The sequence below is a fragment of the Salvelinus sp. IW2-2015 genome, linkage group LG19, assembly GCF_002910315.2.
Source record: "Salvelinus sp. IW2-2015 linkage group LG19, ASM291031v2, whole genome shotgun sequence".
NCBI lineage: Eukaryota > Metazoa > Chordata > Actinopteri > Salmoniformes > Salmonidae > Salvelinus > Salvelinus sp. IW2-2015.
Genome location: NC_036859.1, coordinates 22,533,381 through 22,550,426, shown reverse-complemented (window position 1 = coordinate 22,550,426; position 17,046 = coordinate 22,533,381). Strand labels below are relative to the sequence as shown.

Sequence of the window (17,046 nt, the reverse complement as noted above, 5' to 3'; positions counted from 1 at the left end):
AGCACTGCGGTGCAGTGTCTTATACCACTGCACCACTCGGGAGGCCCCAGTTTTTTTTTTTTAAAACCTGTTTGCACTTTGTCATCATGGGGTATTGTGTGTAGATTGATGAGGAAAAAAATATTGAATCCATTTTAGAATACAGCTGTAACGTAACAACATTTTGAAAAAGTGAAGTTGTCTGAATACCCTCCGAATGCACTGTATATTATTTGAGCTCACAGAGTAGTGTTTCTGTGAAGACGTTGTGTTGGCGGCTGACAGTACGCATACATGTTCCTAATGTGCCCCAAACTGAAAATGTAAAAGCCTTAGATATTAGCCTATGGATTTGAAGAATTACAAAGTACTATACGAAAACGTTGTCTAGTCTCCTTCAAGAACTGTTGCTATGAATTACTATTTGTGATGTTTGCAGGTTCAAATATCCTCTCTTGTCAACACATGATATCACTGATTATTTGATGAATTGGATTTCCTCCCGTACAGAGACGATGTTGAGCTTTGTGGATGACATCCTGTCTGGGGCCAAGTCTCCGTGTGTGATGCTTGGGGATATCCCTGACCTCTTGACCTCCTCCGTGAGCATGATCATTCGCTGCCTGGAGCCAGACACCAGTTACATGTAAGTTGCTGTAGCATTATCAATGGATGCTTATCTCTTGTGGGGTTTCTTTTCAAAACGCTATATATCAATTTTCAGAAATGTTGGTAAATTAGCTTTTATTGTTTTACAGTTGAAACAACAACAAAGTAGGCARCCCGRCTCTGTTTTGATCAAAAGCTGAGGGATGGGCCTGMAGAAATGTAGCCACTCTCAGATTAATAGACAGAGATATGAATGAAAGGACTGGCCATCCATTATATTACATGTATTGTTTTAACCATGTTTTGAGGCCATTCAGTATTTCTTTACATTTACAATATTTACAAACATTGGAGAAAAACAAGCTTATATTGTGGGATCTCATGGGGTATATGAAAAGATAAACAAGGTGCATGACTCCACCTCACAGTATATAAACTTAAATTGGGTGCTGGATCCTCCGTATATAATCCAAAAGAACAGAAATAGGACGGCACTCTGGTAAATAATCTTAAATTGAAATATTTTTATTCATGAGGTGTGACAGTTGAACTAAGCTTATGAAGAATTTATAAGTTGTATTCAGACCCCTTGACTCTTTACGCATTTTGTTACGTAACAGCCTTATTCTAAAATGTATAAAATATTTTTTTCCCTCATCAATCGACACACAATACAATGACAAAGCGAAACAGGTTTTTATGAATTTTTTTCACATTTATATAATTTTTTAAACAGAAATATCACATTTATATAAGTATTCAGACCCTTTGCTATGAGACTCGAAATTGAGCTCAGGTGCATCCTGTTTCCGTTGATCATCCTTGAGATGTTTCTACAATTTGATTGAAGTCCACCTGTGATAATTTCAATTTATTGGACATGATTTGGAAAAGCACACACCTGTCTATATAAGGTCCCACAGTTGACGGTGCATGTCAGAGAGAAAACCAAGTCATGAGGTCGAAAGAATTGTCCGTTGAGCTCCGAGACAGGATTGTGTCGAGGCACAGATCTGGGGAAGGGTACCAAAACATTTCATCAACATTGAAGGTCCACAAGAACACAATGGCCTCCATCATTCTTAAATGGAAGAAGTTTGGAAACACCAAGACTCTTCCTAGAGTTGGCCGCCTGGCCAAACTGAGCAATCGGGGGAGAAGGGCCTTGGTCAGGGAGGTGACCAAGAACTCGATGGTCACTCTGACAGAACTCTAGAGTTCCTCTGTGTAGATGGGAGAACCTTCCAGAAGGACAACCATCTCTGCAGCACTCCAACAATCAGACCTTTATGGCAGAGTGGCCAGATGGAAGCAACTCCTCAGTTAAAGGCACATGACTGCCCACTTGGAGCTCGCCAAAAGGCACCTAAAGGACTCTCAGACCATGAGAAACAAGATTCTCTGGTCTGATGAAACCAAGATTCAACTCTTTGGACTGAATGCCAAGCGTCACGTCGGGACGAAACCTGGCACCACCCCTACAGTGAAAAAAACGATTTAATAAATTTTAGAATAAGGCTGTAACCTAACAAAATGTAAAAAAAGTCCATGGGTCTGAATAATTTCCGAAGGCACTGTATATCATTAATTTATAAGTCCAAAACTGGATGTAGCAACTACAGATTGCCCCTTTAGATAACTTATGAAAGAGATTGGTGTGTTTTTTTCACTATCTAATCATGTCAGGGGTTTTTCAATGACATTCATGTATTTGTTGGAAATCTATCACTTGATGGTTTAACTCAAGAGAAAAATAATCATGTTTTTTTGCAAAACGCTATATGGCCACCTCACTCTCAGAGAAATAAGTAGTACTGCTAGGTTTTACACAGTCAAATGTAACAAATAACTACATAAAAACAACAAACTGTACAAATGATACATTTGTGACATCAATATAAACATATATATTTTTTTATGAATCAATACAGTAATTTGAGATCTGTATGTAAAACCTTTACATTTGAAAGTTTAGTCATTTAGCAGATGTTCTTATCCAGAGCGATTTACAGTTAGTGCATTCATCTTAAGATAGCTAGGTAAGACCACCACATAATACAGTATGTGAACATTTCATTCCAGCTAAACAATGGATATATAGATATGTTGCCAACAAAAAAAACATTTTAATACCCACCTAAATATATGAATAAAAAATCTGAGAAAATAAATATTTGACACACATGAAGGTACCCATAAGCTAACACAAATGTGAAAAATTGGTGGATATAGCATTTAAGAAAATACTATATCGTCATTATCACCACTCAGATAAATACGTAAAATATACTTCACCAACTTGTAAACACATTGCTTGCCTCCTTCGAACTTGATTTAGCAAGCAGTGACTTGAATGTAAGATTTCCAAGAAAAAGACAACAAGGGACAATTATTAATTTGAGGAATTGCACAATATGAAGATTGGTTAATGGATAATATCAAACTAGCTAGCTATTCTTCTTAGGTTAAATGCAGATCCTGGGAAAGCATATCTCCTAGAACTTTTACACCATATTACAACACTATTGTGTATTGCACTGAGGGAAGCCCTGCCCTGGATGTTCCGTGGATGTGTACATATGTGTCGATGTTATCCCATGGAAACACAGTCTCATGAAGGGAACAACATCCAGTTTGTGCAAGGAGCCTGGAATCACTCCCCAGTCATGTGTATGTACTTCTTTAAGGTTCAAATTGGGGTGTTTTAAATATGGTTCAGACAGCTGGGGAAGTAGCTCATGCTTTGGAACAGCTTGAAAGTGCGTAAACGGAGCACTTAATGCTAATAGCAGAAACAAGAATCACAAGATCAACAGATTAGGTGTGCAGACAAACATGACAGAGAAAGGCCTTGTTCTTGACAAAATGTGCACTATTTGAGAAGTTATTTCAATATACATATTTTTCTTTTTTTTAATCACAAAATTCAACATTTACCCTGGATTTATATTATAATGACTTCTAATGTTTATAAATGGCCCGATAACAAACTATTTCGGAGGTATTGTGTATTTTCCCCCKAAAATAGGAAAAAAATGATATCGTTGAATTCGATATTAGGACAAATCTATTCACTTTCCGGGAAACGTGAGGAGTTAAGTGAGGTCATTGCCAGGTGTAATGAAAGCAGCTTATGGTTATGCTGTTTCTGTGCTACTGGACATTACAGTCTGCATTGCTCTGGTGGTTGTAGTAATGCAAGATGATATTGTGGTGATGTAAACTCACCACTGAGGAAGTCCCATGTGAGGTCAATGTTGTGCTGCCTGGTGGCCAGTGTGTAATGACCGCATGGAACGCTTGACTGTGTGTTTAGGGTCAGTCGGTGTAATGAATTGGGCCATGCTCTGAGAGATATAAGTTCCTCGGGCACCCCTCCACCTCCCCCCTCCCTCCTCTGGCACTCACACTCAGCTCCCTAACTCCACACATGCAGCCACTTACCTCACACACGCTCTGTAAATGGGGTAGACACACTGAAAAGATTACACAAAGGAGGGAGTGGGAGAAACTCTCAGCTTGAGCACATTGTCTCTTCAAATGGTTCTGATGTAAAGGAATAGGAATATCCCAACCAAAAACATATGCGCTTTATCTTTACATAATTTTGCTTCTGGTCAGTCTCCTTGTTGGCAGMCTGTTCAGCACAGTTGTTACAACAGGTAAATTCAGTTATTTTCAAAATATTTCCTTTTATCATTAAATCTCTCTATACCTGTGCTGTACAGTTAGTGAAATGCTTGATTACTTCTTTAGAATATCTGTTCAAGTGTATTCGCAAAATCTTTCAGTTCAGCTTTGAGAATGTAAAAATACCGGCTCTGTAGGTTCCAAAAAGGAAACCTAATTTTACACATTATTTTATTTCTCTTATTGTCTTGACACTGGACAGTGACCTCAGTGCCTTATTTGTCAGGCTGTATTGTATTGTATTCATAACCATGGATACATACAGTACATTTATTTGGGGTAGACACAATACACTATTTCACAGATACCACTGCAGGTGGTAGTTGTTAATGTTTCCTTCCACTAGATGGCGATAGGCTTCAAGTAAATGTTAACATCCACGCACTTGTTTTGTAAATTTAGTCTATTGTCAGATTTTAGTTGCATTTTTATCACATTACAACAGTCAATCAGAAAATGTTATGATTTTGTCACAATAACATTGAATGCATCTAATTTCAACCACTTAATTCAGGGTCATTTTTATTTTTATTTTCAAAGCCTGAAGCACTAGTTAGCAGTTGCACACATTATTGCTGTAGCATGCACTCCCATTGCAATGAACTAACACTAGTCATATATGTTGGTTTTCAGGTTTAGGCTCTGGGCAGTGGACAACACAGGCCGTCGCTCCAGTCCTACTGAGGTCACCATCAAGACCCCCTGTCCTGCTGTGGATGATGTCAAAGCACAAGGTGGGATTTCTCATGCATGGATGGACAGTTTCTGTATCTGTATCTTGGTTTTTAGACAAATTTTCTAACAGTAGTTACCAATCTGAAAACTTATTGAGACACACATGTCAAGAATTTCACTACATCTAATTTCATATAAACATCTGCTAAATATGTGTATGTGACCAATAACATTTAATTTTATTTATTGGCTCCACATACAGTACTGAGATCAGATCTGTGTTGTTGCAGAGATTTCAGACAAGATCTACAACCTGTTCAATGGTTACACAAGTGGCAAGGAGCAGCAGACGGCCTACAATACGCTGATGGAACTGGGCTCTCCCACCCTGCACCGTGTGCTCTACCACTACAACCAGCGTTACGAGAGCTTCGGAGAGTTCACCTGGAGATGCGAGGATGAACTGGGGCCCAGGTATGAACTGGGGCCCACCTGGAGATGGGAGGATGAACTGGGGCCCAGATATCTCTCTCTCTCTCTCTCTCTCGCTCTCTCTCTTCTCTCGCTCTCGTCGTGCGTCGTCATCTCTCTCTCTCTCTCTGTCTCTCTCTGTCTCTCTCTGTCTCTCTCTGTCTCTCTCTGTCTCTCTCTGTCTCTGTCTCTGTCTCTGTCTCTCTCTGTCTCTGTCTCTGTCTCTCTCTCTCTCCAAGAATATCATGGCATATTGGTTAGGACAGCACAACTACCGCCCACCAGACTGTGTAGTAGCATCACAATCCGTCCCTACATGGGTGGTTGTTGAGACTTGATTTTTTTAGGTCATTTTGGATGTGTTTTTAACACATACTGGTCTATAATAGATTCCAAATACAGGATTTGATTGTAGACATCGTTTGCATGAATTGGGTAAAGTGGAAATTAATTCAAAATTATTGGAGACAATTGTACCTCTGACATTCGTCTGTCAATTTACAGTAGGCAGGAAGGCCTCCGCTATCCCCTTACTGGTTACTCAGTGCAGATAAGTATTATAATGTGAAATTGTAGCTAAATGCTTTATAAACAGAGCCATGTGTCCGAAATAAAATGTGTAGGTACGGTTGCTGGTAGATGCACGGTGAAGCAGGTGAAACTGATTAAGACGTCTTCGACTGCAAACTCCGAATCAGGGCCTTAGTTTTAAATTAAAGGTTGTTTTTAATCGAGCCCATATTGGAAGCGTTGAAGTAATTGGTTTGCTTCTGAAGTGTTCCATTAAAATACACTTACATTAACAGCCCCCAATTTTCAGAGGGATGATTCATGTCAAGTAAGCACCAAAGTAAGTGCATTTGAGGTGAGGGTCGGGGGACTATAAACATGGGTTTAGATTAACCTAGTAATCAATTGGACATTATCTCACTAAACACCATTATAGTGTTAAGGAGGATGGCTGCACTGGCTGGGTCATTCCACGAGAAGAGTGCCTTTTGCGTGCACCAATATTGAATTTTAAAAGCCTMTTATATTAAATGCAGTGCTCTTTAATATAGAACACATGGAGAATTCAATACATATCATTTTTTTATATGAATAAAGGCTCGCTAAAGTGCCAAACTTTCATTCAATCATTTTGACATGTCTCTCCGTCAACCATGTGTCACTTCTAGGAAGATTTCAACCAGTGGAGGCTCTTCATGGTCTTCCCCATCCTCCTCAGTGAATTTCAGAAAAATTTAAATAGTGAAACATTAAAAAAGTTAGCCTTTTTAGATAAAACTGAACTAAATATATTCACGTCACCAAATAATTGATTAAAACACACTGTTTTGCAATTAAGTTCTACAGTAGCCTCAACAGAACTCTGTAGGGTACCACCATGGTGTAGCTGGAGGACAGCTAGCTTCCGTACTCCCCTGGGTACATTGACTTCAATACAAAACCTAGGAACCTCATGGTTCTCTCTCCCTTCCATAGACTTACACAGTAATTATGACAACTTCCGGAGGAATTCCTCCAACCTATCAGAGTTATTGCAGCATAAACGGACATGTTGTCCACCAAATAAAAGGATCAGAGAAGGATTCTAGTACTGAAAGCATAAGCTACAGCTAGCTAGCACTTCAGTGAATAAAATGTGGTGAGTAGTTGACTCAAAAAGAGAGAAAGACAATAGTTGAACAGTTTTGAACAAATTAATTTTATCCAAAATTAAGGAGAAGCAAGAGAGAGAGAGCTATATTTCATAGTATATATTTTTTCACTTTCACTTACTTAGCTAGCGTGAAATACAGCTAGCTAGTTTGGCCTAATCAAAAACCTGTTTAAACAGAGAGGGATGCTATGTTAGCTAGCTGGCTATGGCTATCCAACACTGGAACTCTTCCAAGTCYAGGTAAGTTTGTGGTTTTATTTAGTTGTTGCCACTGGGGCCCGCCGGTGTAACTGCTAAACTGCTTGCTGCTGACTGTACACTGTACTGCATGATTGTAGAGGGTTTACTAATGCGTTAGTTCTAGTAGCTATGTTGACTATGACATGACAACGATGTAGGCTTTGTGTAGCGGTTAGCGGTCATGATATGAAGGTTTGGCCTGAAGTCCACAAGCGAAGAGAAAAGGTAAGAGGAGGAGAGCGTGTAGATAGATATCTACCTTTTAAGTTGCTCCATACTTTAAGACTATTGTTAGCTTGTTAGCGTGTTGGGAAGGATTTRCCATGTTGTTATGGTGTGTTGTGATTGTGTAAGCCTGCTGCCTCAGGAAATGTCATTGTGCTATAGGCGTTACTGAAGAGATGTATTTGTAATGTATTCTTTAGAATTAGAATAAGAATAACATGATTAGACACAGTTTGCAATGGACCTTATGTGTTGGGTGCGTTGGGCTCCTGGAGAAGACCAGGAGGTTCCTATAATTGGAGACCCCCCATCACTTGTTTACTTGTTCCATACCCCCTGCCTCTCTAGCAGTTCTGAAAGGATCAATGTACCATTTGAATCAAAACAATGAGATTTTGGTTTCCACACACACCAATACAAAGCAGACAACATTGCCTGTAACAGGGCTTGTCTCCAGAAATGACTTTCCTTGTTATGAAATCCTCCAATTCACTGGGGTTACCCTGTCACAAACAATGTGGACCATTAAAATTTTCATTAGCTAGTCAAAATACAGATAATAGTCACCCACTCAGCCCCTGACTAAATGTAAACTTGTTTCAGCAGAGTAAACAATATGTTAAAATAAACTGGTGAAGTAATGGATCTATCTTTATAAAGCATTGGAAATATTCCACTCTCAACTTTTGTACATATCATATCTCACTGACGAGTTAGGTTGGCCCCTGTCAGAGAACGTTCTTGTTTCTTTTTCCTGCAAAATTGTGTGATGTTCAAGCCAAACATAAACTGACAAAGTCTGTCTCCTGAGCCCAACACTTCTCTCCATGTCCCAATCTTGTCATCGCTACGTTACTACCCATCACTAAAGGCATGAGGCTGGATGTTGACTTAGAAATGTTAGATGTTGGCTTGGTAGGAGAAAATCCTATCATGAGTATTGCACTGTCTCTACTCTGTCTCCTTGCCTTTTCAGCCTGAGAACTGACAGTTATTTTTATGACACATCCTAATCAGGAAATTGCCTGCGATGCTAAGTATTGTTATGGTTGGATTTCGCTTGATGACATGATAAGTGGAGCTCACGTTGTTGTGATTTTTCATTTTTTTGTTAAAAAGGGCCTTATTTCATCAAGGCTGTTTAGGAGTTATAGAGATTTTCCTCAGACATTACCACAATTACTCTTCCATTAGCTCATGTTGTGGACTGTCTTACCAACACATATACCCCATAACTGTTTGTTGGGTATAGACAGCAATGTATGTACTGGTACTGTACCATAAAAGTCCAACAGTTTACGTTCACGCAACACATGAAAATGCATGCATTCAAAATGTTTATTTAAATGGACAATACATTTATCGTATCGCATCATATAGTATATCTGTGTAACACAGAGACAGAGTCATCATAGTGGTGGTTTCCTAGCATCATGGATGCTCTTTTGGTCCAGTCCCTGGTCTCTGTGGCTGTCTGAGTCAAGAAGATTTGAAAGAGGGGCCCTGACAGAGTGAGATATAGTGAGTGTACTGTACCTCGGAAATGTGAAGCCATTTTCCACTTCTATACATGCTGGGATTTATGGTGACAACCATTGCTATTTGAAGCCCAAATAGTTATTTCTTGACAAATTAAAGCATAACAAACCTGAAGGTTTTTGTTTTAAGTAAATAAATATCTAAATTCCTTAAACCACTGAAATGTGGCAAGGTATTAGAAAAATATATATTGTAGCGACGCGCTTGGACAGTTGTGTGGTTTCACAGGGTCCAGCATGCCAGTCCCCCTACTCTCTGCCAATCAAGGGAATGTGTCAGTGCCAGACATCCTTGTGGTTGGTAGAACAGCAGGGGGCTGGGCACTACATGTCTATTATATTGCCATGCTTGCATTGTTATCCCTCTCTTCATGTCCCGACAGTGAGTTGAATACCTGTTATTGTTGTATCAGATTTATTTGGCGTAGGCTACGGCCAGACAGTTGCCTGTGTGAGTTCTGGGTTAATCAACCGTTCATTTCGAGAACTAGGGAACTGTTGTGGACATTCTCTCATTCATGATCTATCGAGGTCATTACAATACATTTAGAAGGATGATATAAATGACAGCATCCCTAGTACAGACACACTGATTATTTACTAAAGACTCAATATGTCTGTGAATTTTTACATCTTTCAAAGTACTGTTATATTATTTTCTCAAGAGTTCTCTGCAGATGATAAATTGTGGGAATTTAAGCTGTTGTTCTGCCCTATTTGACTAGCATATGCAAATGGGATGTTGCTTAGTATCTCTATGTAAACATAACATAGGCTTCAGACCAGAGGGGGCTGGTGGGAAGAGCTATAGGAGGATGGGCAAAATGGCTGGAATGGAATCAATGTTGTTTCCATGTGTTTGATGTGTTTGGTACCATTCCATTGATTCTATTCCAGGCATTACAATGAACCTGTCCTCCGATAGCTCCTCCCACCACCCTCCTCRGCTACAGACACAGTAGTATCCAATATTCAAGGGAGAACTGATTAACCTGCCCCTACTTTGAAATACAAAATCTCAATATGAGGATGTATAATATTACAGTCACCGCTTAGCTTTCCCCTGTTGAATGCAAATACATGGAAATATGACAGTCCATTACAGTATGTCAATGAAACAGTGATATTGTCCTTTTTTGGAAAGTCTCACCCTGTGACACTAAAAGCACACTAACAAGCTGTCCTCATTCCACCCTGCGCCTGGACTAACAACAAAACAATGAGTCAATCAGATGAGTCACAATGAATAGCAAGTTAAGAGGGACAGTATGTCTGAAAACATTGGATTCTGTGGATATTCTTAGGAATGCTTTGAATGTAGGATTTGGGAGAGATGACAGTATTAAGAGAGAATAATGTGCTTTTCATTAATAACAGAGTATGAGTCTACCCAAAAACGTCTCACTATTTACATTGCAGTTTGGTGGTCCTGGTTTGGCCAGTGAGTGAGGTGAAGCCATGTCTGAGGAGTGAGACACTCTTTCCATCCTGTACAGTTACTGTTTCTGTCAGCCACTTATCGTGGAGACAGCTTCATCACTTTCAGTGGCTGTGTTTATACAGGCAGCCCAATTCTTATATTTTTTCCACTAATTGGTCTTTTGACCAATCACATCAGATTATTTCAAATCAGATATTTTTCAGAGCTGATCTGATTGGTCAACAGACCAATTAGTGAAAAAAATATGCAGTGTCGTCACTGTTATCTGAACATGGGTAGACCTTGTACAGGTTATGAAATGGATAAATAACAGTAAAATATTGACCTTAGAAGTTAATCAATTATTTATTCCACCTCATGCCCAGTCTCTTCCTGCAAGGAAGATGTGGGTTTAGAGTGTCGTATTGTCAAAATGATGGTGAAGACGCAACGTGTGATTTATGAGTGACCCGCTCTATCCAACTTTTGATTTGCATCATTTAAGGTGAGAACACCAAATACTTAGATTTTACCTCAATCCAGACAGAATTCCATAATTTGTGTATTAGGTATTTCCATCAATCTTACTTTTTCTTCTTGTTCTTTTGAGATAATTCTACAAGAAACCGAGATCCACAATAGGCGAAACAGCGCCACTGGCCGCCCCATGCGCATTTGTTATTGTTTTTGTTTTGAGTATATAAGCATCCAGCATCGTGGTAAAACTTTGCAGATACACTGCTGTTCTATCGTTCGTGTGATGATGTGCAATGATATCAGAGGGAGAAGAAAACAGTGTTCGTTGTTTGAAGTAACGTCTTTGTTGTTGTAATATCGCAAACTGATGTGGCAGCTTCAACCCCTCCATAGATATAGGTTTCACCGCTATGGATTCTAGCTTTAAGACATTTTCTTTTGTGTTAGGGCCCTGTCTATGTACAGTTTGTCTTTGGAAATAATTTGATTTGAGGTAAATTGTGTATATTACTAATGTGTTAACAATACGTCATAATTACCAATAGTTATCCATGTTAAGACACCTGTACATTTTATGCCTATACTGTGTAGCACTGTGGCAGGTAATATTATAGGAACCTGATTTCAAGGTAGTTTGTGTTTGCTGAGGAGTGTTGTGTTCCTTTGTAGGAAAGCTGGTCTGATTCTCTCCCAGCTGGACGACCTGAGTGGCTGGTGCAGGAATCTTCTCCAGGAGCCCAAGATCGGCCTGCGCAGGATGTCCCTCAAGTACCTGTCCTGCCGCTACACAGACACCAAGGCCTTTGGTCTCAACTGGGTGGACCTGGGCCAGGATGTGCGAAAGGCCTGCGACGAACAGAACCTGCCAGTCATGTACAATGATTATGGGGAGCCCAAAGAACGTTGAACGTCACACAGCAAATAATGGGTCTTGAGGATCTGTAAGTGTGTAATTGTGCTTTTGGGATTACCATCATGTCTGCTTTTTAATTATTGTGTGTTCTAACCCTTATTTATTGTTATAGGAACCTGATTTCAAAGTAGGTTGGGTTTGAGAGGTGAGGAGGGTTTATTTAAAATATTATTAGAGCAAGATATAACAATAATGCACATGTACAGTAACAAAGTGTACATGTACCTTTCTCAATGCTTAATTGCATTTAGACAGCACTTTTCATGACTTTTTGGACGTTTGGAAGTTTGGAAGTTGCACCAACAATCCTGAAGCCCAAAAATGTATATATTAGGATTATGAAGATTTAGTTATTTACTGTAACATGTTGAATGTAGTATTCAAGTATACATTCATATTTAAGCTATTGTACAGGTCTTTTGTATTTAGACAGTCAGTATATACATTAGTGGTCATTTCAGAAGGTTGGGAGGTCATGTACAGACAGTGTGGCTCTAAATGTTAAAAGTTACCAAACTCAAATGACAGTATTTGCTACATCAATGAATTCCTAATCATTCTGAAATCAACAAATGGCTATCTTTGAATCAGCATTTCTATTACAAAATGAAAGATAACAGCAAATCAATGTTTTATATTGTTTATCCGTAGTATGTTTAGAAATTTAAATTTGTATGTGTCTTAAGAATATACATGATGTGATCCTGTAAAAACACTAATACCTTTGATACCTTTGTTTTACTATAATACGTTTTCATACATTTAAAACAATAGCATTTCAAAGCAGCACACACTTGCAATTAATATAAACCAAATGCAGAGTGTTTTCTTTAAAAAACAATTACGCTCCTCACACACTTTGATAATGCAATAGTTATCCCCATAACATGGACTTGAAAACAAATGCTTGTAGATATTTTCATAGGTTCACCAATGCATCAAATAACAGCACAGTGGTTAGCTTCTGTACATTTTGTATTACAAATTATTTCTATTATAACATTAATAACAGTGGGCCTCAGCTGTAAGGATATGTCTTTTATTATGAGAAAACCATTGGTTGACATTGGTAGGTATGCTTTTTTTTGTTTCAATTTGCACATGAGAGGTGTTGTTATGTATACATGTTTTGTGTATGTTTGCAATATTTTTATTCTGAGACTGTTTCCCAAAATAATGGAGAGGTTTGTTTTATCAATACAATGAAGTGGATTACAGAAATGGACAGATTATAATGCTTAACAAATGTTATTATCCATCAGAAGTGCATCAGAATTGTTACCATACACATCATAAAGCTGATGGAAACTAAAGCGGATGAAAACTAACAAAAATCTGCATGTTATACTATTATGTCTATGTGGCTAATCTAATGTTCCCTTTTTCCCTTTGATCTTTGCTATTTCAAAGAATAATAAACAATATATTATGAAATTTTGGAATGTTGGATGTTCTAAAAAAAAAAGTTTCCTGATCAGTCACCATGTCTAGGTCTAGTTCATTTTCAGTCAGTTAACTCAAGTTAACTCATGTCACACTGATTGGAGTGTTTCTTAGGGATTGTTGAGCCTCAAACGCGATGGTTTAAACCAAATAACAACGCCAAAAGACATGTTAAGTCTCGGCTCAGCTTCTCACTTATACACTGAGTGCACAAAACACAAAACAGCACCTTGCACCCCTTTTTGACCTCAGAACAGCCTCATTTCGCCAGGGCATGGACTCTACAGATGTGGGGGGTAATAGTCATTTACGGGGCAATAGTCATTTAGACAGGTTACCTTGGCGTTCTTGGGCACAGGGACTATGGTGGTCTGCTTGAAACATGTAGGTATTATAGACTGAGTCAGGGAGAGGTTGAAAATGTCAGTGAAGACACCCGCCAGCTGGGCAGCGCATGCTCTGAGTACACATCCTAGTAATCTGTCTGGCCCCGCAGCCTTGTGAATGTTAACCTGTTTAATTAAAGGTCCTACTCACATAGGCTACCGAGGGCGAGATCACGCAGTCATCCGGAACTGCTGGTGCTCTCATGCATGGTTCAGTGTTGCTTGCCTCGAAGTGAGCATAGAAGGAATTTAGCTTGTCTGGTAGGCTCGCGTCACTGGGTTTCCCTTTGTAATCTGTGATAGTTTGCAAGCCCTGCCACATCCGACGAGCATCAGAGCCAGTGTAGTAGGACTCGATTTTAGTCCTGTGTTGACGCATTTCCTGTTTGATGGCACATCATGACCTTTGGTTGGTGGACCATTCTTGATACTCACGGGAAACTGATGAATGTGAAAAACGCAGCAGCTTTGCAGTTCTTGACACTCAAACCAGTGTGCCTGGCACCTACTACCATACCCCGTTCAAAGGCACTTAAATATTTTGTCTTGCCCATTCACCCTCTGAATTGCAGAAATACACAATCTATGTCTCAATTGTCTCAAGGCTTAAAATACATATTTAACCTGTCTCCTCCCCTTCATCTACACTGATTAAAGTTGATTTAACAAGTGAAATCAACAAGGGATCATAGCTTTCACCTGGATTCACCTGGTAAGTTTATGCCATGGAAAGAGCAGGTGTTCCTAATGTTTTGTACACTCAGTGTATATCCTTAGGGGCACACGATGTATGCAAGATACTAAAGAGCTAAATGCCTTCAATGCTCGCTTCGAGGCAAGCAACACTGAACCATGCATGAGAGAACCAGCTGTTCCAGACGACTGTGTGATCTCACTCTCGGTAGCCGATGTGAGTAAGACCTTTAAACAGGTTAATATTCGCAAGGCCATGGGGCCAGAGTGTTTACAGACATATTCAATCTCCCTATCCTCCCTTTTTACCCCGCTATCATCCAGAAGGCGAGGTCAATACAGGTGCATCAAAGCTGGGAACGAGAGACTGAAAAAAATACAGAATACACACAAAAGACAAAGTGTCACAAGTTAAAGATACAATTGAAGATTAGAAACAACTCCAGTTATCACAAACAGTGTTGTCGATCAGAGTCTAAAAAAAAGGCAAAGACACTAAATCCCATAACTTTAAAATCTTCTGAAGCATGTTCCAGGATGAAGGGGCATTATGGGAAAAATATGTTATCCCCATCTCAGTTCTAGCCTTAGGAACAGACATGGACAGCAGCGACTGTGAACAAAGACTATATTTAGTGACTGAGCAGAGATACGAAGGGAGTTGTCCCATCAATGCTTTGTACACAAAAGTGTCCCAGTGCTTTAGCCTCCTGGTGGAGAGAGAGGTCCATTGCACCATAGCATACAAATCACAGTGATGGGTAAGTGATCAAGCATTTGTAATAAATCTTAAAGCACAATGTGTCCAGAGTTTTCAAGGTACTTGCTGAGGCCAACATATAGACAATATCACCATAATCCAGCACAGATAAAAAAGTGCTTTGAACAATATATTTTCTGACTAACATTGAAAAGCATGATTTGTTCCTGAAATAAAAATCAAATTTCAACTTCAGTTTCTTGGTCAAGGTATCAATGTGCTGTTTAAAATTAAACTTTTCATCTAACCAAATCCCAAAATACTTATAGGAGGGGACCCTATCATATTTCTGGCCTGTTATAGTTAAAATCTGCAAGTGACTCTATCTGTTAACTTTCAGGGAAGAGAAAACCATAAACTTTGTTTTCCTTTCATTAAGCACAAGTTTCAATTGGAAAAGCTGCCTTCGAATAACATCAAAGGCCAACTGTAAGTCCTGAAAAGCCTTCTCAATATTAGATGCTCTAGAATAAATAATTGTGTCATCAGCATATAGATGGAGATTTGCAGAGTCAACAGTCTTCCCTTTATCATTTATATACAGTGTAAAAAGGATCGGACGTAAAATTGAGCCCTGGGGAACTCCTTTTGTAAGCCTTCGAAACTCAGATTTCATACCCTCCTTAGCTACACACTGTGTTCTGTCAGAAAGGTAGTTTTGGAACCAATCCAATGCATCAACACTTAAACTAACCTTTTTTAGTCTATACAACAGCAGGGCATTGTCAACAGTGTCGAAGGCCTTCGATAAGTCAATAAAAGTTAAACATAGGGATTTGTCATGTCCTGAGCATCTAGAATATCACCTACAACCTTACAACAGTAATTGTACTATGCTTGGCTCTAAAACCCGACTGGAATTGAGATAAAACTGAGTTATTATAAAGAAAGTCTTTGAACTGTGAGTTCACCAGGTTTTCCAAAACTTTTGCCATCACTAGCCGGCTTCCACCCGGTTACGCAACTCTGCAACTTAGAGGCTGCTGCCCTATATACATAGACATGTAATCACTGGCCACTTTAATAATGGAACACTAGTCACTTTAATCATGTTTACTTACTGCTTTACTCATCTCATATGCATATACTGTTTTCTATTATACTGCATTTTTGTCAATGCCACTCTGACATTGCTCGATCTAATATTTATATATTTACTTTTACTTTTAGATGTGTGTGTATTGTTGTGAATTGTTAGGTACTACTGCAATGTTGGAGCTAGGAACACAAGCATTTCGCAACGCCCGCAATAACATCTGTTAAATATGTGTATGTGACCAATAAAATTCGATTTGATTTGACTAGCTGGCAAGTGTCTTCACTGACATTTTCCACGTATCTCTGACCTGGTCCGTAATACCAACTTGTTTCAAGCAGACCACCATAGTCCCCATGCCAAAGAACGCCAAGGTAACCTGCCTAAATTACTATCTTCCTGTAGCACTCACATCTATACCCATGAAATGTTTTGAAATGATGGTCATGGCTCATATAAACACCATCATCCCAGACACCCTGGACCCACTCCAAATCTATATTGCACTCCATACTACTCCCACCCACATGGACAAAAGGAATACCTATGTAAGAAGGCTGTTCATACAACATAGTCCCCTCCATGCTCATCACCAAGCTTAGGACCCTGGGCTTGAACACCTCCCTCTGCAACTGTATCCTTCACTTCCTAACGAGCTGCCCTCGGGTGGTGAGGGTAGGCAACAACACATCCGCCACGCTGACCATCAACACAGAAGCCCCTCTGCGGTGTGTGCTTAGTTCCCTCCTGTACTCTCTGTTCACCCACGACACCAACAGGTATGACTAACGATGATGAGGCAGCCTTTAGGGATGAGTTTAGAGACCT

General features: G+C 39.4%; 1 protein-coding gene across 1 annotated transcript in view; it reads left to right on the top strand.

Moving 5' to 3' along the window:
* LOC111979548 (astrotactin-1-like) overlaps window positions 1–16,483 on the top strand; it is a 229,425-nt gene extending 212,942 nt beyond the window's left edge. The window contains 4 exon segments of the mRNA XM_070448910.1: window positions 490–625; window positions 4,912–5,012; window positions 5,244–5,427; window positions 11,657–16,483. Of these exon segments, the coding sequence (XP_070305011.1) occupies window positions 490–625; window positions 4,912–5,012; window positions 5,244–5,427; window positions 11,657–11,894 (659 nt within the window). The 3' untranslated portion in view covers window positions 11,895–16,483.
* The last annotated feature ends 563 nt before the right edge of the window (window positions 16,484–17,046 follow it).